The 27,478-nt window shown below is 39.2% G+C and overlaps 1 protein-coding gene across 2 annotated transcripts; it reads left to right on the forward strand.

Moving 5' to 3' along the window:
- The first annotated feature begins 603 nt into the window (after positions 1-603).
- RRN3 (RRN3 homolog, RNA polymerase I transcription factor) lies at positions 604-27,331 on the forward strand. Of its 2 annotated transcripts, XM_075010628.1 has the most exons (18): positions 604-770; positions 1,019-1,120; positions 3,170-3,226; positions 4,602-4,691; positions 5,353-5,482; positions 6,023-6,082; positions 7,098-7,161; positions 9,189-9,258; positions 10,545-10,643; positions 11,620-11,715; positions 15,763-15,898; positions 17,996-18,126; positions 18,810-18,940; positions 19,693-19,877; positions 21,368-21,476; positions 22,658-22,810; positions 23,759-23,846; positions 25,644-27,331. In XM_075010628.1, the coding sequence occupies exons 2-18, from the start codon at positions 1,028-1,030 to the stop codon at positions 25,800-25,802; spliced, it is 1,851 nt and encodes a 616-aa protein (XP_074866729.1). In that variant the 5' UTR covers positions 604-770; positions 1,019-1,027; the 3' UTR covers positions 25,803-27,331. The 2 variants fall into 2 exon arrangements, with proteins under 2 accessions (XP_074866729.1, XP_074866730.1); XM_075010629.1 differs by lacking the exons at positions 604-770; positions 1,019-1,120; positions 3,170-3,226; positions 4,602-4,691 and adding an exon at positions 4,993-5,114.
- Positions 27,332-27,478: the final 147 nt, after the last annotated feature.

A 27,478-nucleotide genomic window follows, 5' to 3' on the forward strand; every position in this document is an offset into this window, starting at 1 on the left:
GGGTCAGACATTCCCTCTGTTGAACATTGTAACATCAGTAACTGCCTCTCAGACTTTTCCACCGGCCCCCGCTAGTTGGGCTCCGTGGGCAGCGCTTCAGCGGCAGGAGCGCCTGGTCGCCGCAGCCCGCCTTTCCCCTCTGGCAGAGGCTAGTCCTCCCACCTCCTGCGCTCCACGCACAGCTGCTGGGACCATGGACATCCCAGCCCGCTCCCCACAGGCGCCCGCGGCCAGTGTAACGGCCGCCCAGGGAACGCTAAAGGCAGGGCCGGAGGGAGCCCGGAGCGCTGCGACCGATCCAGAGTGGGCGCCCTGCGGCGCGCGGGAGCCGGGATCCTCCCTTTGCCGCTACCACCCCAGCCACGGAGGAAGCGCGCGGGCCGGGCTACAGCCCTGACCCCGCACGTGTTCGGCGCTGTCCAGCACTGCAGCGGCCGCGTCAGACCCAGCGCGTCTTTCCCCCTCCAGCCGTTTCCGCCAGTCCTCCGGGAGTAGCGAGAGTGGAGCTAGAGCGTCTATCCCTCCGCCCTCTGTTCATGCCGCCGAGCCAAGCTCTCTATGGGCGGAAAGGCAGAGCTTTCACTTCCGGGGCGGTCAGCCAGCCCTCCCTGTCTTCTGGTAGCATGGGGGTGGCTGGCCCGGCAGAGCGAGGAGAGCGCGGCTCGCGGTACCGGCTGAAGGGCTAATTGAGACCCTCCTCCGCCCCCCCCCCCCGCCCCCCCCGGCGGGGAGCGCGTCGAGTTGCTCTCGCAGGTCCCAGCTACGGGAAGGTGAGGAGCCGCGGGGCGAGGAGGGCTGGAAGGAGGCGTTTCTTCCACTGTGCCTCTCGCTGCTCCGCTTGGGCTCCGTCTGGGCAGTTGGGCGGGTTAATAGCTTCGCGCCGTAGAAGCGTCTGGGAGATGTGCTGTGTCCTGAGGGGCCCTTCGGCTGTTCTCGCTCGCGTCCTGCGAAGGCGGTGGGAATGCCTGGCGGGCGGGGTGTGTCCTCAGGTTGTTTTAACCTTTGTCTTACTGTGCAGCCTCTCACCATGTTGGGAGGAGATGAATTCATGAGTTCACCACGACGAAAAGCTGTCAGGTTTGGTGGGACGTTGACAGATGTCTTGCAGAAATACCAGAAGGTGACTAATCTTGTTTTCCATAAGAAACGCTGTGCGGAGAATGAGCGTTTTCAGACTATTTAGGTTTTTGTGTCGATGTATACATCTTAAATGTGTGACGTCAAGTTCTCTGTGGTGCCAGCCTCTTGATTTCAGGAGGTTTCTTCCAGCTTTTCCTCATCTTTATGGTATTTGGGCAAACTCATGAAGGCCTTGCATTGAACTCAACACCATCTGCCTTCCTGTAATATGATAGCTTGTGAATATTACATCCAGTAGATTCCATAATTTAAGGGAATGTTCTAGGGCTCAGTATCTGTAACCCTACAAGTTGAACAGTAACAGACAGGTAACTGTGTTAGTCTGTACTCCAACAAAACAAAACAGCAGAAATTTAGCACTTTAAAAACCAAGAAAATGATCTATCAGGTGATGAGCTTTCTTGAGACGGACCCACTTCATCAGATCAATTTCATTTTCAATAGAGACTGATATTTATAAATATAGAGTTCCAAAAAAATTGCAATCAAAACTGACAAATCAAGTACGTAGGACTACAGGAGCGGGATGAGGGGTGGGGGAAGTTAAACGTCTTGCCTGAGATAATTATGAGCATCAAAGGAAGGGAAGCCATCCTTATAAAGTGTGAGGTAATTGTTGCCTCTGTTCATACTAAGCGTTAATGTGTCAAATTTGAATATGAATTCCAATTCACCACTTTCTCTGTGTAATCTGTTTTTAAAGTATCTTTGTTGTAAGACACAAATTCTTAGCCATTTAACACAATGTCCCACTCCATTGAAGTGTTTAGTGGCCGGCTTATGTGTATTGAGATTCCTGATGCCTTTTTTTGGACTTCTGTACTTATAAATGTCAGTCTGTATTGAAAATGAGATTGATCTGATGAAGTGTGCCTGTCCCACGAAAACTTTTCACCAAATAAATCATTTTGTTAGTCTTTAAAGTGCTACATTTCTACTATTTTTTGTTTTGTCTGTAACCCTGTGGATTTTGAGGAAAATCAGAAAATTGAATGGGGCGGGGAAGGGTTGTATGGAGCTCTTACCACCTGATTAACACTCTCATAGCTTCAATCAGCACTTCCCTCAACACTGTCTCTAGATCAAGCAGCTGGTTGATGGTACCCATTAACACTTTCAAGCATGATTCCTCTTTCAAGCAAAAGAAAAAAGATGGTGTAGTGTTGAATAGGCCCTTGTACATAGCCCCTGACATGGGGAGATAATTGGGGTTCCTGGTGTGGGGGGAATGGAGCGCACACAATCCTTTGTATTGGGAGACTTGGAGGGGAGGGTTCACAGAGCCCCTAGTGGGACGGAAAAGTGGGAATGCAAGACAGAACCCCTGACGTAGTGGGGGCAGGGGTATCAGGGGAGATTGGGAACTGGGCACAGAAACCCTGGGATGGGGTGGGAGAAATTAGGGAACAATGGTCGAAGGGGAAAGGAGCTACTGGAGTGTGGGGTGGGAAGAATGGGGACCCTGACTAGGAGAAGGTTGAAATGGGGGATGCAGAGAACCCTGGGTGACAGAGATTGAGGTATATGGTGGAATGGAATATGGGAAGGGACACAGGCCCCTGGCATGAGGGAAGGGTATGAGAAGTTTCAGGAAATCCCTAAATATGAAGAGGTATGGTAGTTTACTACACAAGGTGTTTGTGAGGTGGAAAGGAGGAATACAAGGAGTCCTTGGTGTGTGCAGCAAGTTTTGCCTATGCAGGCAAAAAAGTGTGTGACTCCCTAATATACATAAGAGGATAATTTGACTCCTTGCCCAGGCAGCCTAATCTAAGGTTACAAAGGGATAACATTTTATAAAATAGTAACTGTACATGCATCTCTGTTCAAAAGCAAGTTATTTCTGACAAAACAGCCTTAGCTGAAATAGAAAACTATTTTTGTGAATGCTGCTGCTGTGTGTGTCTTGGGATTTCTAGGGTTTATCCATTGTCTTTGTAGCTATCATCATCAAGTGCAGAGAATAGGCTTATTTCAAATTGTTTAAATGGACGATGTGGCAGAAAACAGTTTGCTTTTATTTTCCCAGGGTGAAACTACTGACTTTGAGTTGTTAAAGCACCAGTTATTGGATCCAGAAATAAAGGTAAAATACTTGTCTGAGATAATTGGCTTTTCCTCTGTAACTGAATGTAATTGTGCAACAAATTGTATTTGCTTAATATTAAGTTTATTTATTGTTAAGATTTACTGTTACTGGGTCATGTTGAGAACCGTGATTTTATCTAGCCTGACTGTATTTGCTTTGTAGTTCTTTTATAAAGGCAAAAGTATTTTAAAGACGTATTGCAAAGTGATATGAATGTAGCAGTAAGTCTTATGCTGTATTATTGGCTTCCTGTGTTTTCCCCTCTCAAAAACAACAAATTATACATAGTCTGTTACTGTGAGGTAAATTTGATGATGAGGGGGCACTGATGTAAATTTCCTCTCAGATCTGCTACTGCCTTCAAATGCTCATTCACAGCCCCTCTGCTATTCCAAGGCCCAATTGCCTCTTCCTGCAAGAAAACTCAAAACACCTACCTGAGGCATAGGGAAGGAAGCTTAAGGATCTGTGTGTGGAATTTCCTCTGAATTGATCTTTTAGTTTGGAGGGCGGAGACATGAGGGAAAAGGGTGTTGTTTCGCACCTGTGTGTTTTCTCTTGGAATTTGTGGACCCTCTGAGATTTGTCAGAAGTACAGAGATTTCCATTCAAAAACTGCTTTCTATACCAGCTCCAGAATCCAAAGCTGCTCTCCATAGGCCCATTGGAGCTACGCTGCCAGGGAGTTTCCTGTCTGCTGCTTAAAAGGGTGATTCATCAGCACAGAGAAAGAGCTCTGTTTAGGAGTTAATGTACCATGAGGTTCTAATCACACCTTAGCAGATTCCCGTGGGTTAGTGGGGAGGCTGTGCTTTGCTTTGAGTGCCCATAGTCTCCACCAATCCCTCAAACTCCTGCACTTTTCAGCACTGTAGAACGCATTGTACAGGGACAAGAGAAGAATGTGAGCAGGAGAGCAGATGGTTGCTTGCTTGCAGGACTGATAATACCTCCATGCAGAATAACATCCCTTCAAATGGATTCTGACGACACAAAAGCTGGCATCCAGGCTTTTAAGTTCTGTTTTTTACAATGTAGGGTAGTTTAACAACAATGACAAATGCAAGTTTGGATAAAACTTCAAATTGCTTACTGAAGTTGAAATTTCCATTCACATATTTGAATGTGAGATGATTGGGTTTATTTATTGTGCCACTGTATTTATTATTGAAACAGAAGTAGATTCAAGCTAATATGTTCTCCCAGTGATCTAACTCTCATTAATAGGATTTCGAGAAATTCATAACGTGTGTGAGGAAATAGCCATTCTGTTTATAATTGTCATGTTTGATTGGGTTTTGAAGATTCTGAAATTAGCTTTTAAGGGCGTATAATTGAATTTGTTGTATCTATCTTGTCTGATTATTTTAAGGATGCCCAAATAATAAATTGGCTGCAGGAATTTCGTGCTTCTGTTGCATACTTGACCAAAGACTTTGAGCAGCTAGTAAGCATTTTGTTGGTAAGTACAGCATCCACATAATACACCTTGAGATCAGTGGCTGAAGTCTCAAAGTGTCTTTGTATTTCACATTATAGTAAACCCTCTATTTTACAGACCCCAATTTAGCAGACTTCGGGAACAACGGATGACCCTGTTGTTCCCAAAGTTCACAGGGGTCCGTAAAATTCTAACAACGCCCCCTGCCCCAGAAAAAAGCAAAAAAATTAAGGGACTTATGGTTGCTGCCTGGAGGAACTGCCACCACTGCCAGAGCCATCATGTGCTCCTCTCACCAGGGGTAGGTCATGAATGCAGGCAGACAGCACTCACGTATGCAACCCACCCCTCATGGCAGGAGTGTGTGGCAACTCTGGCGATGGTGGTGGCTCCTCCAGCTGTGCGGCAGGCTCTGGCAGTTCCAACTCCAGCAGCTGCAGTCTGGTGAGTTCCCATGTTGTGGTGTGATTTTTCTTTTCCTTTTACCTTTTTTTTTTTTTTTTTTTTTTTTTTTTTTTTGCGGGGTGGGGCTGGGAGGATGGGAGAACCTAGCAGGGGTGAGTGGGCAGTAAACCCTTGGATTTAACAGACTTCGGGGATTAACAGATACCCCTTTCCCCATTAGTCCATTAAATCCAGGGTTTACTCTATTGTTTCTAACAACATGTTTGCAATATTACAGAAGCTTCCATGGTTGAGCAGAAGTCAAGATGTGGTGGAAGAATATTTGGGTTTTCTTGGTAATTTAGTGTCAGCACAAACTGTGTACCTTAGATCATGTCTCCGCATGATTGCATCGTATTTTATACCCCGTAAGTGTTTTAGTCATCTTTTATTCATTATATAAAGATCAGAATGCTTGACTTACTTTATTAAGTGTTGTGTATTTATTTGAACAAATGAAATGCCATAAAGACTTACATTAACCGTAAAGTCCTGGATTTTTAGCAAATACATTTTAAATTGATATTAGAAACTTTTTCCTAAAATAAATTGAGAACAAGTTATGCTACTTTTAATGAAAAAAACACAAGTAAGATGAAGCTAATACTATGATGTCATGTGGAAAAATTTTCCTATCACCCAGAATGGGAAAAGACCCTGAAATTATTTTATTTTATTTGAAGAAGTGGGTCTGTCCCATGAGAGGTCATCACCTAATAAATCATTTTGTTAGTCTTTTAAAGTGCTGCATGACCACTATTTTGTTATATCTTTGGTGTAATGTACATAATTTTGAGACTGTAGTTCAGACTCTTTCTTCTAATGATACTTAGTCTCCACGGTACAGGTTAACCATCTTTAAATTTTAAATGGTTATGTAATAAAATAATCATCCTCTTTCCTCTCAGCTCGGGTAACCATTAGGGAAGATGATGTGGATATTTCAGATTCTGATGATGATGAAGAAAGTGAGTACTTATGCAGCAAGGTTTAAGTATGCTCTATTAATTATTTTAGCAAAAATGTTTGTATGACTTTTTTTCACTGCAACTTTGATGTGTACTATTGAAAACCTTTGTAGAAAAATGAGATATTTCTTAGAAAATGTACAAAGTGTTAGCACCTCCTGCCCTGAAGTGCTACAACTCCCACTGAAATCAACTTCATGATAATTTGGCCCTTTTAATCTATTGCAACTGGTTCAGTAGTTGGGGCATTGAGATGAGTGCATAGGAAATACATTTCTATTTCAAAGGCTTAGAACTATGATTATTAAAAAGCAAGTTAACTTAAGTATTTATGTTAAGTTTCATTTGATTTTGGTAAGAAAATATAACTGTCACAGCTGAAGGGTATTTAAAATCCTTTGCTATGTTCTTATGTTTTTCTGATTGAATTGCTGCAGAAAACAAATATTTTGTAAGATATTTGTTGTCCTACTCATATTCACTGTATGTATATTCTGTATAAATTCTGCTGGTGGCTGTATAATGACAGCTGTGGTTTTCTTATAGGAGTGAGGTGAGCCTTCTATGGGCTTTTTCTTCCCATCATTGCACATCTTTTAAAAAGTATTATTTGATCCTTTTAAGGCCTTATAATTCCTATAGGAGTTTGCCGTTATCTTTTTATATACGTTGATTAGTTTCAGCCCTTAATGATTTAAAAAAAAAGTAGAATATTGTGTATGAACTATATACCTTCTTAGTATGTACTCAGTCCCTATCTTTAGGGAGATAAGTGATGTTGGGATTGTAATAATACCTTGCTTTGGTGGTGGTGATTTGCGATTGATTATGGTATTCACACGTGGACAGTAACTTAGGAGACTCCAAAAGCTAACTTGTAAATGTAGTTTCCACACTGAACTATTAAGCACAAGTAGCTAGCAGAATGTATTTATGCTAGCTCCTTGAGTACCTGTTGCATGCAACTTGATAAGGGAAATAATTCATTATAACAACTAACTTTTTGTTTTTATAGATCTTTCTGGTAATTTTAACACATGTCATAGAGCACTGCAAACTATAGTAAAATATGTTCCTTCGTAAGTATCTCATTCTACAGTTTTGTGTATTTTTGCTAATACAAACCTTTGTTTCACCAACTGGTGAATGTGAATTAAAATATAAAAAGCAAGCTGTGACTTACAATGTTATGTTGTTTGCTTGTATGTAACACAGTAACATTGGAATGTTGTATTTAATCAATTCCTGAGTGTCAAGGACTGTTGTAGACACCCCATGTTGGTTTTTTTGCAAATCGGAACAATAGGAAATAAGGAATCAAAGGAATGTCATTGGTCCCAGAGTGCCTGGTGCTGCAGGCAGAGAAATCTCTCTGCTGCCTAAATATATGAGAGGCAGCATGTTAACACTGTGCATAAGGTATTCTAGATTCTTACAGAAATAAAAGAGCATTATAGGGAGGTGAGGGAATGATGATAGAATTGGGGACCCAGAGAGGGAAGGAGCAACAGTGGGATTGTGTTGTGGGTAGAAGGAGAGAGGAGGGAGAGCATCAGGGACTAGAGGTCTGGTGTGGAAGTGAAAGGGGAAGTGTGAGGAAATCAGGACTGGTGGGAGGGGAAGGGAGAACAGAGATCCCCAGGAGAGTGTTGGTGGGGAATAGGCCTTAGGGATTGGGGAAAACAGGCTTGAGGGGTTGGGGCTTGGGAAGTGGTGGTGATGAAGGAAGTGAGGGCCTAGCGTGAGAACTGTACAGAAGATATGGAAACAGGGCCTGCTAATGGGTGGAATGGAAATGGGCAGGGGACTCCAGGTCCTGCAGGGAGGAGGGGATGGTGGGGGGAATGGAAGACCTGCCATGAGAGGCGAGGGAGAACAGAATGTGGGTACATTGAGCCTCTGGAGCTCTAGTAGAGAGAGGAATGGGAGGCAGAGAGGCTGGCATTAGGGGCAGGGTAGAGCGAGTTGCAGGAAGTCCCTGAAATGGAGGGGCATTGAGAGGGTGGCACATTAGGCGCTTGTGGGGGAGCACAGAGAAATGCAAGAGCCCCTAGGTGTATGTTACGCTCTCAGCATACAGAAATTGTGATGTGTAAGACACACCTAGTTATAAAAACTTGGATACAGTTAGATCAAGCAAGCTCCTAGCAGTTTACAAAGAAACTGTGTAACGTATAGTAGTACTTCTTGTATGTAGCAAATCTAGTCTTTATCAGAATTGGAGTGTAGTAATTGCAGTACAAAGTAAATCTATTCCAGTGAGCAGTTCCAAAGTTGTTACTGATGAGAATTGTTCCAAACATTATTTCTTTTTGGTGTAGAGACTTTTCTTTGCTGTGATCTGGTAAGATCCTGATTATCAGAATCCTGGTTTATCTCTACTTACTTCAGGTAAAAATCAGGATCCTGATTAGGTCCTAAGCTTTTGTGATTGGAGTGGAAATTACAGAATCCAGGGTACTGTCAGTTGTAGGCCCAGTGTTAATGAAGATAATTAAGTCAGGCTGGATGTGTCTGTCATAGCATGTGATGTGTCTCATTCAGGTGAAACTTTGTTCTTGAGCCACCACTTCTTGTTAAGCATAGCTTACACAAAAGCCATGCTGCTGCTGTTTCCTCTAGCTTTGAACTAAAATCCTTTTGTTGTGGGAGGAATATTTATGCTTACTTTAGTTGCAGTAAACTCAGCATGAGTTTCCACATGGGAATCTGCTGGGTATACAGGGACACCATGCTGCACAGAGAAGTTGCTCTCCAACGTCTCCCTTAAATAATGGATTTTGGCAGCTTAATGTTAATATTGGAGAAGCTATTGTGGAATTGAGTAATGAGAGAGTGTGCTTTCTAACACCCCCCCCCCACCCTCCCACAACATAAATGTGGAGAACTTTTGATTCTATTTAAAAAAAAAAAAAACACTTTTACGTAAAATATATAACATTAATGTCCTATGCAAACAGCTTGTACAATTTGTTATCCTACAAGTGTGAAAATAAAATTTTCTTGAAAAGGGCTTGTTCCAAACTCCACTTATAGAAAGTTTCAATACATGCTCTCACTATTGCTTCTGTTTCGGTTAAAGCTTCCTTTATTTCCTTTATTACAGAACACCACAATTTCTCATGCCAATACTTGTGGAAAATTTTCCGTTCATTAATAAATCAGAAAGAACTCTGGTAAGAGCAGGCAGACTATATATCATTTTAAAATGTATAATGTGTACAAAATACCATAGTTTGGCAGAGATACATTACACAGTCTAATACAGGTACTTTAGTACTCATCATACTGAGTAATGTAATTTTAATATTGTTGATCAATTAGAACAAAAACAGTACTTGTTCTATAGCTGCTTCATTGATATGCACCCGCTGAAAGGAGGATCCAGTCATCCTGTCAATTATTAGGTTTTCCATTACTTTCCATTATAAGATCTTGTTTTCAGTTGCTTTAAACTTTGGAAAACCAAAGTTGGCCATTTGGACTGAATTTTTTTTTTTTCTGGGTGCCTGTCTCAGAACAATCTTTGCTTATATTTTCCTTGAAAATTTCAACCAAAATATTTGTTTCTGAGAATGAGGTGAAAAGAACAAATGTTGTTTTGCCAATGGTAAAAACACCTGCTTTGTTGAAAACCTCTGGTATTCCCATTCTCTGAAGCAGGGTTTCAGCTTATGAGTTGGTGGAGTTGGGGGGGATCTTTTTGTCAGAATGCTGCCTTTTGCCATCCTGTGAGCCCTCTAAGTGTGTGGCTGCACAGCTGTGGTGGGAAGAGATGTTTCCCATGGACCCGTCACGGCTAGGAAAGAGAACTGGTGTGCCCCAGCTCCAGCTGGACCTGCTACAGCTGGGGGAGAGGATTAGTGCTGTGAATGGAACCCAGGTTATTGGATCTTATCATTCCTCTGCTGTCAGCAGTTACGTGTGAAACGCACTGGCAAAGTGTCAGCTCTCTCTGGTGTTGGTTCACAAAGACTGACAATCCACCAACTGCTATCCGTTACTGTTAGCTCCAGTGGCAGAGGTCTGATGGATCTAAAAATCCTAATGTAGTTTTGTGCAATTATCAGTTGTTTGTTATAATGCACTAAATAACGTGGGACGTACAGTGAAAACAATTTCATTTTATTAGTTCAGTTTCAGTAGATTTCACTTCTGGACAAGTACTGTGTAGGTAAACTTGAAAATAATAGTTGTGAGAGATTGACAAATGTAACTGATGCCATCTTCCTCTTGCTTAAGCACATTTTTTGGATTATAAATAAACCTGCTTTTAGCAGAAGTCAGGAAGGACCTAGAAGTTGTCCAGCATACATATCAGTTTCAAGACTTTAAATAAGAGAGATTTTGTGTTTCAGCACTTTTATAGCTGTACTTCTGCTTCTTGTTTCTAAAATCCTGGAAATAAATGTCATGTAAAACTCAAAGGAAAATCCATATTCATGGTAATTTTGTATTACAGGAATGTTATGTTCATAACTTGTTACGAATTACTGTGTATCTTCCAATACTGAGGCTTGAAATTCTGGAACTTATTGTTGAAAAGCTGTTAAAGATAGATGTAAGTATGGAACAACTGTCTTTTAAGAAACTTACTGTTCCTAAAGTCCCAGCAATGGCATAACTATTTAATATTGCACCTCAGCAGAAATTACACTCAAATAGGGTTCAAAGTCCAAGTTAAAAAACTGAGTCTGAAGAGCTGCAGGTCTGCCCTGAAACTGTACAGTTGGGTTTAGATGTGGCAGCATGTATGATGCACAGCATCCCTTGTGTGGAAATGCTAGTGCACAGTCTTGAATATGCCAAAGCAAGGTGTGGATTACAGGATTGAATGAGCAGTGCATATCACCAGACATTTTCTGAAATATGCTCTGTTACATCAACGTGCTGGAGATTAGAAACTGGGCCCCAGAACCCACCTTTTAAAATATTGTGCTTTTCCTGTATTGAACCTCTGTCTGTGTTGCTTTAATATAGACAGTTTCCATTCATCAAAGCATTTTGAATGATTAGGACTTTGTGGATCTCCATTTTGGAGCACTCAATGTAAATCAGTCTGTCAGCTTGTTAGTAAGAAGTAGATTACTTTATCTTTCCCTATGAAGAGTGTCTGCTCCCTCCTGAGCATTCCACTTACTGTTTGGTCAGGGATTCAGAGAGGGTCAGAAATAGACCCTAGAATTTTTACATGTAAGCAGTGTTAGTAATAATTGTTGGCCACGTGTTCTGATATTTGATCTGTTATGGCCCTTCTTGCAAGCATGAAATTAGGTTAGTGCAAGTCAGTTTTCGTGTGTACGTAGGCACCTAAAGTCCTTTTGATGTTCCAAACAAAAATTGGGAAAACGTAGTTCCTGGACAATTTAAACCATGTTTTTAATATAGTTAGGCTACATTAAAAACATATATTTAGCCACTGAACTAGGTTAATAGCAAGATCTGGATTTGACTTAACGAAAATAGTATGATTACATTCTCTCCCACCCGAGATTTCTATTAAAAAATCTGATGTTTTTTCTTATTTCTTACTCCAGGTAAGTGCACCACGACAGGATATTGAGGATGCTGAAGAAACTGCTAATAATCCTGATAACATGGAACAAACTTCAGAGGAAGGACTCTTTGACATGGTTGGCTGTCTAAACACTCTAAAAATGAATGTTTTTATATTTAAACCAATAACAGTTAAGAGTCATACTAATTTTGCTTGTAGTGGGCAATGGGGTACAAACTTGCTTTGTTACAACTAGGTTGTAAATGAATTGCTAAGAAATACCCAAATCTTCAGTCTTTGCAAGATGATAAAGTAAAAGTAATGATTCAAGTAGAATTTGGCCAGGATCTCAGCATACAGGTTAATAATAAAGCTTATTGGAGACAAGTATATGAAACCTTTTGTCAGAATTAGCAGTTATATTGAAATAGAAACCTTTTATGGGGCCATGTTGATTTTTAACAAAATCCCACTGAAAACCAGGCAGCTTGCTTGTTTTGCCCTTCAGTAGCCCAGGCTCCTGACTCACTGGCAGCTCCTTAGTTGACGGACAGAGCTGTGAGCCTGGAAACCCTGACTTCTTGGCAGCCCCAGCTCCCAAGGCATCCATGTCCCCAGTTTCATGGCAGCCTACCAGATCAGCTGTCCTGATACTAGGATTTTCAAGGTCTATGAGTATGGAGGAGTCTCCCAAGCAGAGTCCCCTGGAGTTGGAGCTTTCAGACACCCTACCTGATTGCCTGTCAGGCCTTCCAGTGGCTTTTTTGAAAATGTTGCTTTTCATTTTGAATTGGAACAAAAATAGGTTTAATAATGGGATACAGTAAAAAGCTCTGTCTGGCATATTGGAGGAAATGGGGGTGTCAGTTAATGGAATTATTCTGGTTAATTGAGAGTTACTCTTTACCAACACAATACCAATTTTCATAGAATTAGAATACAATAAAATGAATAGAGTATAAAACAGTATACAGGTACCACTCCATTGGATTGTTTGAGGCAAGTGCCATTTGTGCCTTCGTGGGGGGGGAGGGGCCTGCAGGGTGCATCGCAATCTGGGGAACTAGCAGGGAGTCTGGTACCCATAAAAGGGGTTGGACCACCACCACACTCACTGGCAGTGGGGGCGGGAAGTGGAGTGATCTGGCTCCAGCCTATTCCATTCTCCCAGCTCTCAACACTGTCACTTGAGAGAGGAGGTTAAGAACGTAATAATGATCATATTGGGTCAGACCAAAGGTCCATCTAGCCCAGAATCCTGTCTTCAAACAGTGGTCGATGCCAGATGGCCTAGAGGGAATGAACAGGACAGATAATCTTTGAGTGATCACTCTCCTGTCTTCCAATTCCAGCCTCTTCCAAACAGATGCTAGGGACACCATTCCTCCCCATCCTAGCTTATAATTATTGATGGACCTCAGCTCAGTGAATTTATCTAGTCTTTTTTTGAACCCTGATAAAGTCCTGGTCTTCATAACAGCCGCTGGCAAGAAATTCACATGTTGCATTTGCACCGTGTAAGGAAAAACTTCCTTTTGTTGGTTTTAAATTTGCTACCCTTTAATTTCATTTGGTGATCCCTAGTTCTTACGTTGTGGCAACAAAAAAACCCTGTCCAATCAAGTGTAAACATATACTAAGGAAAGCCTTATTTATATTCCTTATTCACATTCCCCATACCAGTCATTATTTTATAGCCCTCTATCATACTCTCCCCTACTAATCTTTTTTTCTAAACTGAAAAGTCCCCAGTCTTTTTAAATTCTCTTCATATGGCACCCATTCCAAAGCCCTAATCATTTTTGTGTCCTTTTCTGAACCTTTTTCCACTACCTTTTCGAGATGCGGCAACCACTTCTCTACACAGTAGTTAAGATGCAGGCATGCCATGGATTTATAGAAGCAATAAGATACAGAGGTATTCTCTGTATTATTCTCTGTTATTTTGTTAATGATTCCTAACATTGTTTGCTTTTTTGACTGCTGCACCACCTTGAGTGGATGTTTTCAGAGACCTATCCACAATGACTCCAAGATTTTTCTTGAGTGGTTATGGCTAAATTAGTCCCCGTAATTTTGTATGTATAGTTGGGATTATTTTATCCAATATGCATTGCTTTGCATTTATCAACATTAAAATTAATTTGCCATTTTGTTGCCCAGTCACACAGTTTTATGAGATCCTTTTGAAGCTTTTCACAATCTGAGACAGTTCCTCAGATTTGTCATCTAAAAAGAATGGCTAAGTTTTGGGAACCTCCCTAAAATCCTCAGCCATGAAGATTGAAGCAAATCATTTATTTAGTTTCTTTGCAATGACCTTATCTTTGAGTGCTACTTAAGCATCTTGATCATCTAGTGGCCCCACTGGTCGTTTAGCAGGCTTTCTGCTTCTGATGCACTTAAAAACATTTTGCTGTTACTTTTTGAATTTTTAGCTAGCAGTTCTTCAAACTCATTTTTTGGCTTTCCTTTTTATATTTTACACTTTATTGGACAGAGTTTATGCTCCTTTCTGTTTTCCTTAATAGGATTTAACTTGCACTTTTTATGCAATGCCTTTTTATCTCTTGCCGCTTCTTTTACTTGGTTGTAAAGTCCACGGTTGTATTTGTTTGGTTCTCTTACTGGGTTTTTTTGGTTTGTTTTTGGTTTTGCTTCTCTAATTTGGAGCATACCTTTAAGCTGTGCCTCTGTCATGGTGTCTTTGAAAAGTTTCCATGCAGCTTGCAATGATTTTGCTTTTGATACCATACCTTTTAATTTCTCTTTAACTAACCTCCTAATTTTTTTTGTAGTTCTCCTTTCTGAAATGAAATGCCCCAGTGTTGGACTGCTGTGGTACTTTTTCCCACTGTGAGGGGATGTTAAATTTTATTACACTATGGTCACTATTTCCAATTGGTCCGGTTTCAGTTACCTCCTGGACAAGAACCTGTGCTTCACTTCAGGCTAAATCGGGGGTTGGGGGGGGATTGTCTCAGGGCCCACACCTTCCTTGGAATGGCTCTTCACCACTGGACTGCAGAGTGGTTGGTTTCTTGAAGCACTTGGGTGCTTAAAGGTAAAGGTTTTTTTATACAGTGATACTATTGTATCACTGTTGGTAACACTTGGCATATACCCAAGTCTCTAAAAATACGCAGTCCTAAAACTATACTGAACAAAATTTAATTTGATGATTCATAGGCACTTCAGGATCTTGGAGTGCCTCAGGGTCATCATTATCAACATCAGTTATCATTTGTAAAAGTAGATGTAGGAGATGGGACTGAATCCGTGATGACCCCATGATACAACCCTAGAAGTTGCTTTTTTGAATAAATTTGTGATTTCATTTTGCTTACTTGTCTTCTGCTACTTTTTTACATAATTAGAAAGCAGAATGTGCCATTTCATAATGTGCTGGGCAGTATACAAGTCCCAATTAGGTAGAATGAAGATTTGTATTGTGGGATAACAGAAATGTTGATTGATTGGGCTTTCTCATTAATTGAGTGCCATATAACAGAGATTTTACTGTACTATTTTCCACTCAGCTTGAGTTAGGAGTAGATCCCTACTTGAGTGAACATTAAGGATTTTAGGGCATTTACTTTGTCTTAGACTTACTGAAAGTTGGTACCTCCAGCAGTACAGTCTCCCTAAAGCTACGCTGTGGCACTGGAAGGAAAAATTCTAGCTACTGAATTGCCATTGCTGATTTGTGCTAAAACAAAACTGAGCATTTGAAAGCAAACCCTAAGAAATTTTACGGTTAAAGTTAAAACTGGGCTGACGTTCTATTGATAATTCATGTGGGCATAATTCCTGTTAAAAACCCACCAGCAGTTTACCATAAATATTCCAGAACAGCTGACAATTATTAACTTATTCTCACTCTCACAGAGAATGTGGTTTACACAAAAAAGTATACATAACTACATTTAGAGCCTATTATAGTACTAAGTAATTGACTTAAGGTTATCAGCCGTACAGTATTGCAATATTTATATATATTTGCTTGTAGCTCTTATAACTAAGCTGCATAAAAATTAATTACATAGATGATGATGATCATTTAAAATTGTTACTAGTGCTAAATATGACTTTGAACAGAGAAAATATGTTTTAGTTTATTTATAGGGCTCACTTTGTTGTATAGTATGTATGAGAGCTTTTTAATTACCATTTTGTCCGACAGGAGGAAGATGAAGAAACAAAAGAAAACAAAGATGTTTTTAGTAGGAGTGACAGCATGGCCCACCCACTAGCAGAACGCTTGGATATTTTGATGAACATCCTGTTTTCTTATATGAAAGATATCTGCCATGTGGATGGTAATAATGTATCTGAGCCTTTTTTTTTTTTTTTTTTTTTTAAATAATTAAAGATAACAATGTGTTCTGTATAAGGGGTAGACGAGTTAGTTTATATCCTCAAAAACAACAAGAATTCCTGTGGCACCCTATAGACTAACATATACTTTGGAGCATAAGCTTTCGTGGGCAGAGACCCGCTTCGTCAAATGCGTATGATGAAGCAGGTCTTTGCCCATGAAAGCTTATGTTCCAAAATATCTGTTAGCCTATAAGGTGCCACATGACTTATTGTTGTTTTTAATAAGTGTTCTGCTAATGCAGGTCTCCTAGAATCTGTGTTTTCAGCTGTAAAATTCTTCACAGAGCAGCCTGATATGGACTAGATTGTTTTTAACGCTGTAACATATATCTGCTGGGGAAAGTTGCAGTTGAACGATGAAACAGAAAAGCCAGTTTTGGCTTATAGCTGCTGGGAACCCTTTTTTTAAATTATACCAATTCCGGTGAACTTTTGAGCAGCCTCCTTAGTTGTACTCTATGACAAATGACTGTAAATCACCTGAGAATAGCTAAAGTGTACTATCTATAGTGTTCTGACTACTCTACCACCCTGTTCCCAGCCGAACATGTCCCCTGCGTTGGGAGCCAAAGGAAATGAGGTATGGATGCCAGCTGTGTTGTCTGAGGAAGCTGGGGGGGTTCCTTAGATGTGGAGATGCTACCAAACTGGCACAAAGGAACAGAACAGTGAAGAGACTCTGGCCCTTAATCTGTTGATGTTAGCCCTCCTTTCTTTTTCCTGTCTGAGATTTTTCTGTCAATTCTGTAAAGTCTTTGCTATCCGCCAGCCCTGGGACTGGGAAGTTGCCAGATATTCAAATATCCTGGATAATAGAGTGGTGTACCTAGTGATACATAACATTAAAGAAAAACAGGATTATATGTAAAGAAACAAACAAAAATGTATGCAGAGTACTTTATTTACCAACAGTAGTATTGTATACTGTAAACTTCTTGGCTACATCTACACTAGAGGGTTTTGTAGACAAAACTGGGGTTTTATCTACAAAACTTGTGGAGCAGCTACACACAAAATACACACCGAAACTGTTAACAAAAAAGCCACGTAGGTGCTCCGGATGGCGATTTTGTTGAGAGAGTGGATCAAAAGATTGATCTGTTTTTATGTGTAAAAGCAATCTGTTGACAGAAGTTTTGACGGAACATTTCAGTAGACAGAGGCTTCTAGCGTAGATGTAGCCATACTGTATTTGCTGTATTTGTTTGTTTTGTATTTACTTTCACTGGACTTTACATGTGGAAAACATAACTAAAATTTATGTATGGTTAAAATGCCAGTTATTTGAGAATTCTGGATGATAAGAATGCTGGCTATGGAAGAGTTTACTGTACTAAGTTGGCCATATGTATTTTTTTCTTTCCTGTCCTACCTTGGACTTTGCTTCTCTGGCATCTTGGTGCGAGAAAATGTCTGTAATAAATAACCTCAGTGCCTCCTTGCTTCTACTTGATGATTACTTTGATAGTTAGAGTTTTAGATTATTATATCTAATTTGTATATCAGAGGTAGATATCCTGCAACCAACCATCTAGTTCAAATCAAATTTAAATAATGTGAAATGCAAAAGAAAAGTAGTTGCATTCTTTTCCTTGTTCAAAATGTATACGAACAAATATCTGAAAGAGCCATTGGTATGAGGAAAGCTGTATTTAACCATACATCTATGCTACTGAACCTCTAAATTATTGAACGAGAGAGAATATTTAAAAATAAGATGTACTTTTAGTATTGGACTCATCTTGAAGAGGGATACAGTATGACTCAGTTTCATTTTCTGGCTATTGTGCACTAGCACAATACTGCAATATTAACATATATAAGAGCTCTGGGGAATTTTTAACTCCAAACCTATGAAGAATTTAATTGAAATTTATATCTGGAAGCATTATTGTTAATATGAGATTTATAGACCTAACATTTGGAGTCTAATCTGTGTGGTGCTGATCTTTTAAAATATTCACTGGAACTTTGTGATAATCCATGTACCACTATGACTCGAAAAATCCCCCCCCCCCCCTTTTTTTTTTAAATAGGGAAGCTTGATGTTAACGGTACAAAAGATTTGTATCGGGATCTGGTTACTGTCTTCGACAAACTCATTTTGCCAACCCATGCTTCATGCCATGTACAGTATTTCATGTTTTACATCTGTAGCTTTAAATTGGTAAGTACTAGCATGCACTTCTTAAAGTTTACTACTTCTGTTGTATCTGTTGCATGTTTTTATTTTGTTCTCCGAGCCAAAAAAGTTGATTAACTGATATCCCAGTCACTCCAGATTTAGCTGAAAAGGCACATTTTTATCCCTGTTCTTTTTTCATCCCTCTCTCCCTCCCCTTCCTACAAATTCTCCACTATAAGTTGGTTATTCAATATTTTGTCTTAAACCAAAAATGGCTGGAATTCAGACCCATTTAAACTGAAGCAGGAAATGTATTCGCTGTTACAAGAACCAGCTAGAACTTTGAACCTGAGGTACAATGCAATACAGCTTCGTTTATGTGTCTAAAAATGTCATCAAGATAGATATATTTAGCCTCCCATTTTGAGCAGGATTTGAGTTATGTTTAGTCTGTTCCACTCTATCTCCCCATCTATTTCTTATGCAGTATGCTCCAGAATGTTATTTCATGCACATAACAAGAGTTCAGACTTTGTCAGCATAGTGTTAAAAAAACAAAATTATGCAAATTTTCACGACAGCCCTTTTAGCATTTGTAGGAATATATTTTTTGTATTCTCTTGCATATTTCTGTAGTTACAAGCACTAGTAGCAGGACTGTCTGTTTACAGATGGCTTTAGCACTGGGGTTAAGAGTTTAAATGTTTATTTGTCTTGCTTTGCAGGGATTTGCAGAAGCATTCTTAGACCATCTTTGGAAAAAACTGCAAAATCCAAATAATCCTGCATTGATCAGACAGACTGCTGCAAGTTATATTGGCAGCTTCTTGGCGAGGGCTAAATTTATTCCAATTGTGTAAGTAATGTTGCTAGCTCATTTTAAGTATCTTATACTTTATATATGGTAAAAGTGAAGGACTTATGGCATGCATTGAAGTATGGAAAGATAATGTGCCAGGTGTCTTCCCATAACTCTGTAAATGACCCAGAAGTATTGATTTAAAATGTCCATCTAGTTCCCCTTTTAAGTTTTTCAAAAAGTTTTCTATTTATGGGAAGTGAGTTAATGCCTGGTGGATGACGGTGAGGTAATCAAACACCAGATTTATCAGAGGTACTGAAAACCTACGGTGCTCATTGGCTGTTGGAATTGCAGGTGCTCAATGTGTCTGAGGTCCAGCCCCTAAACTGAATGTTATCTAGTATGGGGTCTTGTCTTCAGGAATGCTGTTATTATTAAATGCAGTGGGCTTAATGACTTAATATTGAACCCAATTTGACATTGGAACCAGGTTTCTCTTGTTGTTTGTGCTTCGCAGCTCAGACAAGATTTACAAACTTTTTATTTAGTTGGCCAATTTGTAAGTGATCCTTGTATGGATTCCTCCCAATATTTTAATCTTCCTGATGCTTAGGGTTCTCAGTGGCATTCCAGCCAGTTCAGTAACTGCTGGCACAGAGGACAAGGCTAACTGTGTAATCTACCTTTTTTACAAAATGACTTCTATGCTTATTTGCATGTACAGTACACACTGAACTCCTTAAATTTAAAATATTTCATATGCAAATTTAAATGGTGTTCTTACAGACCATGTTTCTCCATTATAGTACAGTAAAAGCATGCATGGATCTGTTGGTTAACTGGCTGCATAAATACATTGACAACCAGGATGCAGGGACGAAAGCTTACTGTGATGTTGCTCTTCATGGACCATTTTATTCCACGTGCCAGTCTGTGTTTTATGCTTTAATTTTTCGCCACAAGCAACTTTTGGATGGAAACCTAAAGAAAGGTGAGTACATTAAGTGTCAGTATTATAAAATTAAAGTAGAATTCATGTGCAAGCTCTCAAAATATTAATTTCCTAATGGTCAACTAAATTATGGGAAGGTTAAGTTACTATATTTTAAACAAAGTGCTTTATACTTTGTATAGGAATATAGAGCTGGGTAACTTGCTTTTAGCCTGTAAAAATCACTGCAGGTAGTCATTTGGCCAGACTCATGGCTCACTAGTAGTTGCTTTGAATTGTTTTACTATTGCAGTTCAATATAATTTGTTAGAAGGTTCCCCTTCTGGTGCAGAGCTGGCATGGTAGGACTATCCCACCCCTCCGTTACTGATGCACAGATGATGACTGGAGTATCCATGGCCATGTAAGTCTGTAAGCAGTGGAATATAAATTAGAGCAACCTGCTGCTGCTGTTGTAACTTAAATGTGGGGTTGGTACAGCACTTGGAGCTCTACTCATGAATGGTGCTATGTAAGTTAGGTGGCATTTTTAATTGATTTTTTTGATTGACTGACTGATTGTAATGTAAAATGACCATAAAGCTCCATGGTCCTTACTGAATATAATTCTGCCATATTGGAGAATCTTATTTATGAATTAAGCATCTACTGTGCCAGTAACAGCATATTAAATATGGAATCTTGTTATATTACACATGCTATTTGTGTTTCCATACATACACTACATCCTATTTCTGGTGCCAAGCTATTTAAATACATCAGAAAAGTACCTAAACTTAACTGGTTTATGTCAAATTACAGGCACTTAGAACAAATCTGAGACTTTTGCATGTATTTTAATGGGAATTCAGTGATGCTCTTATGAGTTTTCACCCACGAGCAGAAATTTGGGAACCAGTTGTGCTCATATAGCAAGGGATGAGTGTAGTTGTGAAAAGTCACTCTAGAATTTCCAAACACAGTTTTTGTGCCACCATCAGAAAACTTGCAGGTTGATCATCTAATGCTTATAATCTAGTATACAGTTTTTGTAAGTGAATTCTTGCACTTGCTTTCAAAGGTCAAACGTGACCTTGCCCTTTATCGCTCTCAGGAAATGAGAAAGTGGCACAGGGTTGGAAGAGTTCTAATATGAGCTCTGCTGATGACTTTGAGTGGTCCTAAGGACAATTGGGGATAGCTCAGTGGTTTGACCGTTTGGCCTTGTAAACCCAGGGTTGTGAGTTCAGTCTTCGAGGAGACCATTTAGGGGTCTGGGGCAAATAGATTTTAAAAAAAAATCTGTCGGGGAGTGTGCTTAGTTCTGCTGAGAGGGCAGGGGACTGGACTCACTGACCTCTTGAGGTCTCTTCCAGCTCTATGAGCTATATATATACGTATGATTCTGTTTCCCTATCTGTAAAGTGCGATGATTGTCAACTATCTTCCTGGGGATTGTGAGATTAAGTGGATCTGTACAGTGCTCTGAACATGGAAGAGCACTTAATAAACCCTTAAGTATTTATTTGTACACCTTTCTTATTTTGAAGGATTGGCATACCTACAGAACTTAAATTTTGAACGCATAGTCATGTGTCAGCTAAATCCTCTGAAGATTTGCTTACCTTCCATTGTAAACTTGTTTGCAGCCATTACCAGGTAACTTGTTTTACATTTTATATGGACCATATCAATCGTGATACAGTAAGCTCTATCTTAACCGAGAGGTAACCATGTTAGTCTGTAGCTTTACAAAAGAAAAAGCGGTCATGTAGCACTTCAGATACTAACAAAATAATGGAATGACAATTATATAACCGACAGATACCAACAAAAAAAATTGAAATGAAAACTGACAAATCAGGTACATAGGACAGAAGGGAAACTTCCTGCAAGTGTTTGTTTTTTCACCCCCCACTTCCCTTTCTGTGTTAAAATTGTCATGACAATTCAATTTCAGCACTATTTCCAGTACATCACAATGTCCAGATCTGAAGGAGCGGTCTGCCCCACAAAAGCTCACCACCTAATAAATTATTTGTCTTTAAGATGCTACATGACTGCTTTTTAGTTCTGTAATAACTGGCATTCTATCACCAGGTACTCTCAAATAAACAGCATTTTAGCCATAAGTAGATTTTAGTTACGTTTCCATAAGTACAGTATATTGAAATGAAATACAAATAAGTACAGCAAATACAGTATAAGTTTACAATGTACAATACTATTGTTTGGCAAATAAAGTTCTCTGCATGCATTTTTTTGTTTGTTTCTTAATATCTAATCTTGTTTTTCTTTAGTGTTATGCGTTGCTAGGTATACCTCTCTGTTATCCAGAATATTCAAACATCTGCCAACCTCCCAGTCTCGGGTCTGACAGATGTGAAATACTGTACATAGCCACATTATTTCAAATATTAACATTTTTTGTGAACTTGTATGTTTGTATAGTGACTGTAAGTTATAGTGAAATATACAATAGCCCCTTTTGTGTCAGAATATTACCTGTATACTGAGCAGGACTGGTTTATAGCTAATTCAAATACAATGAAACCCAGCAGTTAAACAGAGCTGTTTCATTACTTTGTGATAATGCAGATTGTTATACTACTTACACAATTTGGTTGAGAGTAGATAGATGGGTTAAATAGATTTCATTTATAAGCACTCTTTATTCTGATTGTATTGCTAATTCCTGCTGTTAGTCATAAAATTGATGTTTGTGCTAGAATTTGGATATTTATGGAATAGATTTCATCCTATATCAGTATCTTCTGAAAGTATTTACTTTCTCTGTGGTTAGAGATCCTTAGGCTTACCTGTGTTTTTGTTTGTTTAAGGAAATATCAGTTGGTGTTCTGCTACACCATCATTGAAAGGAACAACAGGCAATTTTTACCAGTCATCAGAAGCAGCAGTGGGGGTGACTCTGTACAGATGTGCACTAACCCACTGGATAGTTTTTTCCCCTTTGATCCTTACATTCTCAAAAGGTACAGATTTCAAATGCAGTTAACTCATTTCTGCCTTTTATAAAATAAATTAAAAGCACATATTTATAGTGACTCTTGTGCTTTTCGAAATGTATTTTTCCAGTGTAAGTAAAAACATTTTCATTCTACATAAGTTGTTTTTGTAGGATCAAGACTGTCAGAAGCTGAAGAATTAGTTTGTGTACACTATAGGTTTTGAGTGTGGAGAAGGGAAAAGGGCCCTTCTCATACTGCATTGGATGAAAGTTTACTTCAGGCAAAATTTCTTTTATCTACCCTGCTTTTTAAAGAGTCCCATTCATAGTAGTAGCATAACAAAACGTACTGAGGTCTGAATGGTAGTTTCTTGCATCTCTGGGATTGGTCCCACTTGTGAAAGGGCATCTGTTTTTCTTTTTTCCCCCCCTCTTGTGGCTTAGATGGACTGTTCCTGAAGTTCATTAATCTGGAATGCTTATATTCTTCGATCCTTGAATATGTGTGTGCTTGTATTCTTTAACATACAAAAGATGACCCCCTTAAATAGAAAGAAAAATCTGTCTCTTCTCCTAAAAGGGGCTGTTGTGAGTCCCAAAGTCCACTAAATCCAGTGAATAGGATTACAGGATAGAAGAAAACTATAGTTGGCTGAGGGAGTACGGTCTACACATTAAAATACATAATTGGAAAATCTCTGTTCTGTTCCTGATTCTACCACTGTTAGTCTCTTCAGGCAAATATTTATATTGTAGTTTCTCCATGCTCCATCTTGCCTGTCTTTGAAATGGAGATAATTTACATACCACAGGAAGTGTCAGGATTAGTCTGTAAAGTGTATAAGACCCTCTTCAAGCCTCTAGAGAAATGTAAAGAATTACATAGTGCAACATTAAAACAAAATCCCTGGTTTATAACTGCTTGTGTGCACTTTTATTCAGCTATTTGTACTGTACTGCAATTTATTACCAGATCAAAGAAGACCATTGATCCTATTTATCAGATTTGGGAAGAACTGAGTACTGAAGATCTTCAAGAGCTTAAGAAACCCTTTAAAAAGGTAACTTTTTCCCGTCAGAAATCAATGGTGGGGGGGGGGGGGGCAGAGAGGAGAGGGGATGCTTCTGGGTTTTTAAAAAATTATTTAATTTTTAGTTAAAGAAACCTTAAATTTTGCATCAAGTGACATTAGGGAAGCATACTCTGATTTGGGGAGTAATTTTGTTTAGGTCGCAAAATACTTAATCTTCTTGGGAAATCATCACTGAATTATTAAGCAGCTGTGCAGAATTGAGGAAGGTGTGTGTACAGAGATAAATATTGCATTTTCTAACTTGGGGGAGGTGGTATCATCATAGCCCTCAGATAGCTTATTCGCTCTCTCCTTTTGTGGGTATGTTCATAATTGTGCTTTGATAGCACTAGGGATGTAAAATCTTGTTTAATTAACTGGTGCTTTTACTAATTAAACTTGATGTTAACAGATTCAATTGGGGAGAGGAGTGGCCAGAATGGAGTGACTTTCTCTCGCCCCGCTGGCAGCAGTCCCCAGGCTGCTGTGGACAGGGCCTACTCCAGCCAGGCTGAAGTGCCCACTGCAAGCAGGAGACTGTTTCCGGCCTGTGTTGTGAGCAGAGGCACTCCAGCATGGTCCGGACAGCCCCAGCTGCAACACTCCCAGGACTGCTGTGGATCAGGGCTGCTTGGGCTGTTCTGCAGCGCCCCTGCCTTCAGCAGGCTCCTCCAGGCTGGAGCAGCCCCTTGCCCATGGTGGGTGAGAGGCTGCTCTAGCCCTTACTGGTTAACTGTTAGTACTTGTCACACAAGTATTGATGATATCTCTGTCATGATTGAAGGAGGAACTGACATGCAAGCTGCCAGGTTAAGATGCAAGCACAGATAGAGAGCAGTGTCATATAAGAGATCTAGTTTGTTTTTTATCACTAAGCTCCTGGAAATGCCACTTTTAATCTTTTTTTTTTTTGGGGGGGGGGGGGGGGGGGCTATTCTCACAGCAAACTATAGTTATTAAAGCTCCCTTCTGCGCTGCTAATGATTCCAGCTTCTACTTATGTAAAGTATTCCTAGGACAGCTCTCTCCACATTATGTAATTGATTCACATCCTTCTGCTACTGCTTGCCATGTACATTGTGTGATCTACATGTGGAATTCTCTTCCCATCTCTTAACCAGTCTTCATTCAACTCCTTAAAACTCTTAAAACTTTTGTAAGCCCACAGGCACCAAATTTAAAAAAAAAAAAAAAATTCTCTAGACTTTCCCAATCAGACAGTTCTGGCTGAGCTTGAAAACTCTTTGTAGTAGTGGCTGTATCTTTGTATATTGTACAGACATAGCACATTGTTAGTGCAATATGAATAATAAAATACTATTTGGTGCATAGATGTATTGTGGCAGTTGTCCAAATTAGTTTTGCTTCACCTGTTTAATTGGCAGACTGTATTACTGCAACCTTTTGTATTATTTCAGAGTTTATTTCAAAACACATTTCTGGTTTTCAGAATTTTTTGCCAGAGGGTAAGATAAAACATGTTTACCAAATGAATACCAGAAATGCCCAGATTTCCAGGACTTTTCTTCACTTGTTTAGACATATGTACTTGTTAGTCAGATATATATGTTCCTCTGTAGCATGAAATCTATTAGCCTTGTTATGAAGCAGAGACTGGGTGCCTCATGAGAACTCTTTTATTTTACTGGGCGAAATAATACACTCCAGTAAATCACCTGTGGTGTTCAGAGAACTTCTCCTGATTTAAATTAAAACCAAAGGCTTTAATCTCAATTTAAGGTATTATAATGTCTCTCTTTTTATTAAAACTTTTTCTCTGTGTAGTGTACAACTGAAGATGAAGATGATGACTTTCTGACAGGAGAAACACCTCAAAATGATGGCATGGCTGGAATTACTCCAAATTCTTATGAATCCAATATTCTGAGCCCAGCAAGCAGTGTCGGATCCCCCCCAGTAACATATGTACAATGGCACCTCTGACTGAAAATCAGAAATTAAACCGATAAAAAGCAATGTGCAATTTTCAATCTTTCAAGAGACTTTTGGAGTAACTTTCTAGACTCTGAAGATTTTACTTGTTTTTGGTAATCATATTAAAGAAGAGAGACTGTTTTTTCTTAAATTTGGTCAGGTTTCTACAGAGATACGTTCTGACTAATTTCATGCATTCTAGAAAAGACTAGAGAATAAACTACGCTATTTTTCAATTTTCATATTGAAATGCTTTTTACATATAGTTATTTTTCTTGACTGGTTTTATTTAATAATGTTTGCTCTATAAGGATTTACACAGAAAGGGTGAAATCCTGATCCGTCTTCTAATTCATTACAGTGGGTCTGAGATTTCACTCTAAAGTTTAATTATGCTTTGATCCAGTAAGTTTTTAACTTATCTTTCTAACCTAAGCAAATTGACATTGCTACCCTCTGAACTTTGAGGAATCTGAGGAAAAGAAGCTATCTGTAGAAAGGACATATTTGGTGAAGTATTTGGAAGATGAAAGGTGCCATTACCACTGCATAAAATTCTGTTGGAACACACAGATTTTAAGTATGAAAGTTTAGACTTTTAGCACCTCAGAAAATTGTCAGTTTTGAAATTGACATGAAAGCAGCTTAATGTGCAATCATATGATATGTAGTCAGTTGATCAAGAAATGTGTGGGTTTTTTGAGTTCTGTGGATGAAAAGGGTTCTGTATAAAGTATTTGTTTTGGAACTTGTTATTTAAATGTGAAACTACAAACTACGTTTGCTTATAAAAGGAAAAAGATGCCTTTCTTCTCATGTTTCAATGCAGAGAATTCCTTTACCCTAAAATGAGTTTTTGTTTTTCATAATTGAGTTGTTCAGATTGGTTTGAGTGCATATGTAAATAATTAAAGCAAAATGAACTGGAAGTATCAGCACAATACTTGTTTTGATTACAAACACTTCTTTTTTTAAAAAGGAAGCATGAGTATATTCTGTTAGGAAATAGTAAAATCTTAAGTATTTGTGAGCCCAATTCTCCTCTTACATCAGTGCAATTCCACTGGTCTGATCGTTTTGTTTAGACTCTTGTTAGATTTTCAAAACTTTAGCATTGGGTGCGAATCAGAATAAACTTATCACATGGAGATACTCGCAACATAAACTTGTACAAAAATAAATGGAAGTCTGGATGTGGTCTCATCCCTGGAGGATGACACGATGTGGTGAAATGAGTTTCAGAAGCACTTAATTTGGCATGTTTCTTCAGCTGGAGATTTTAGTTGAGAGAGGTTTGGGGATGATACGGCAAAATTCACGTTCCTGTATCTATAAATGACCTCTTCCTTTTGTTTTAAATGTCACTCCTCCTGCTGTAATTTGAGAACAATAAATAGAGAATTGCAGTTGAAATAACCTGTTTTATTGCCTAATGTAAAAGTACTCATCTTAAGCAAACAGGGAAGGATGGTTCCAACATGATTAAAACTTTCTGTTCTTCCCCATGACACCACTGCTTTGTCAACACTCTCAGCCCTGGTTTGGTGAACTCAAATAGATTTTTTCCAAAAACCTAATGCCTGTTTTTTTTTTTCTTTTGGTCAACCTTACTGTATTTTGTATTTGATCTGGGAATATGCATGTGTGGGCATGCATGTGCTTTTTTATTACCTCTAGAAAAAATA

This window comes from Carettochelys insculpta, chromosome 16, assembly GCF_033958435.1.
Source record: "Carettochelys insculpta isolate YL-2023 chromosome 16, ASM3395843v1, whole genome shotgun sequence".
Classification (NCBI taxonomy): Eukaryota; Metazoa; Chordata; order Testudines; family Carettochelyidae; genus Carettochelys; species Carettochelys insculpta.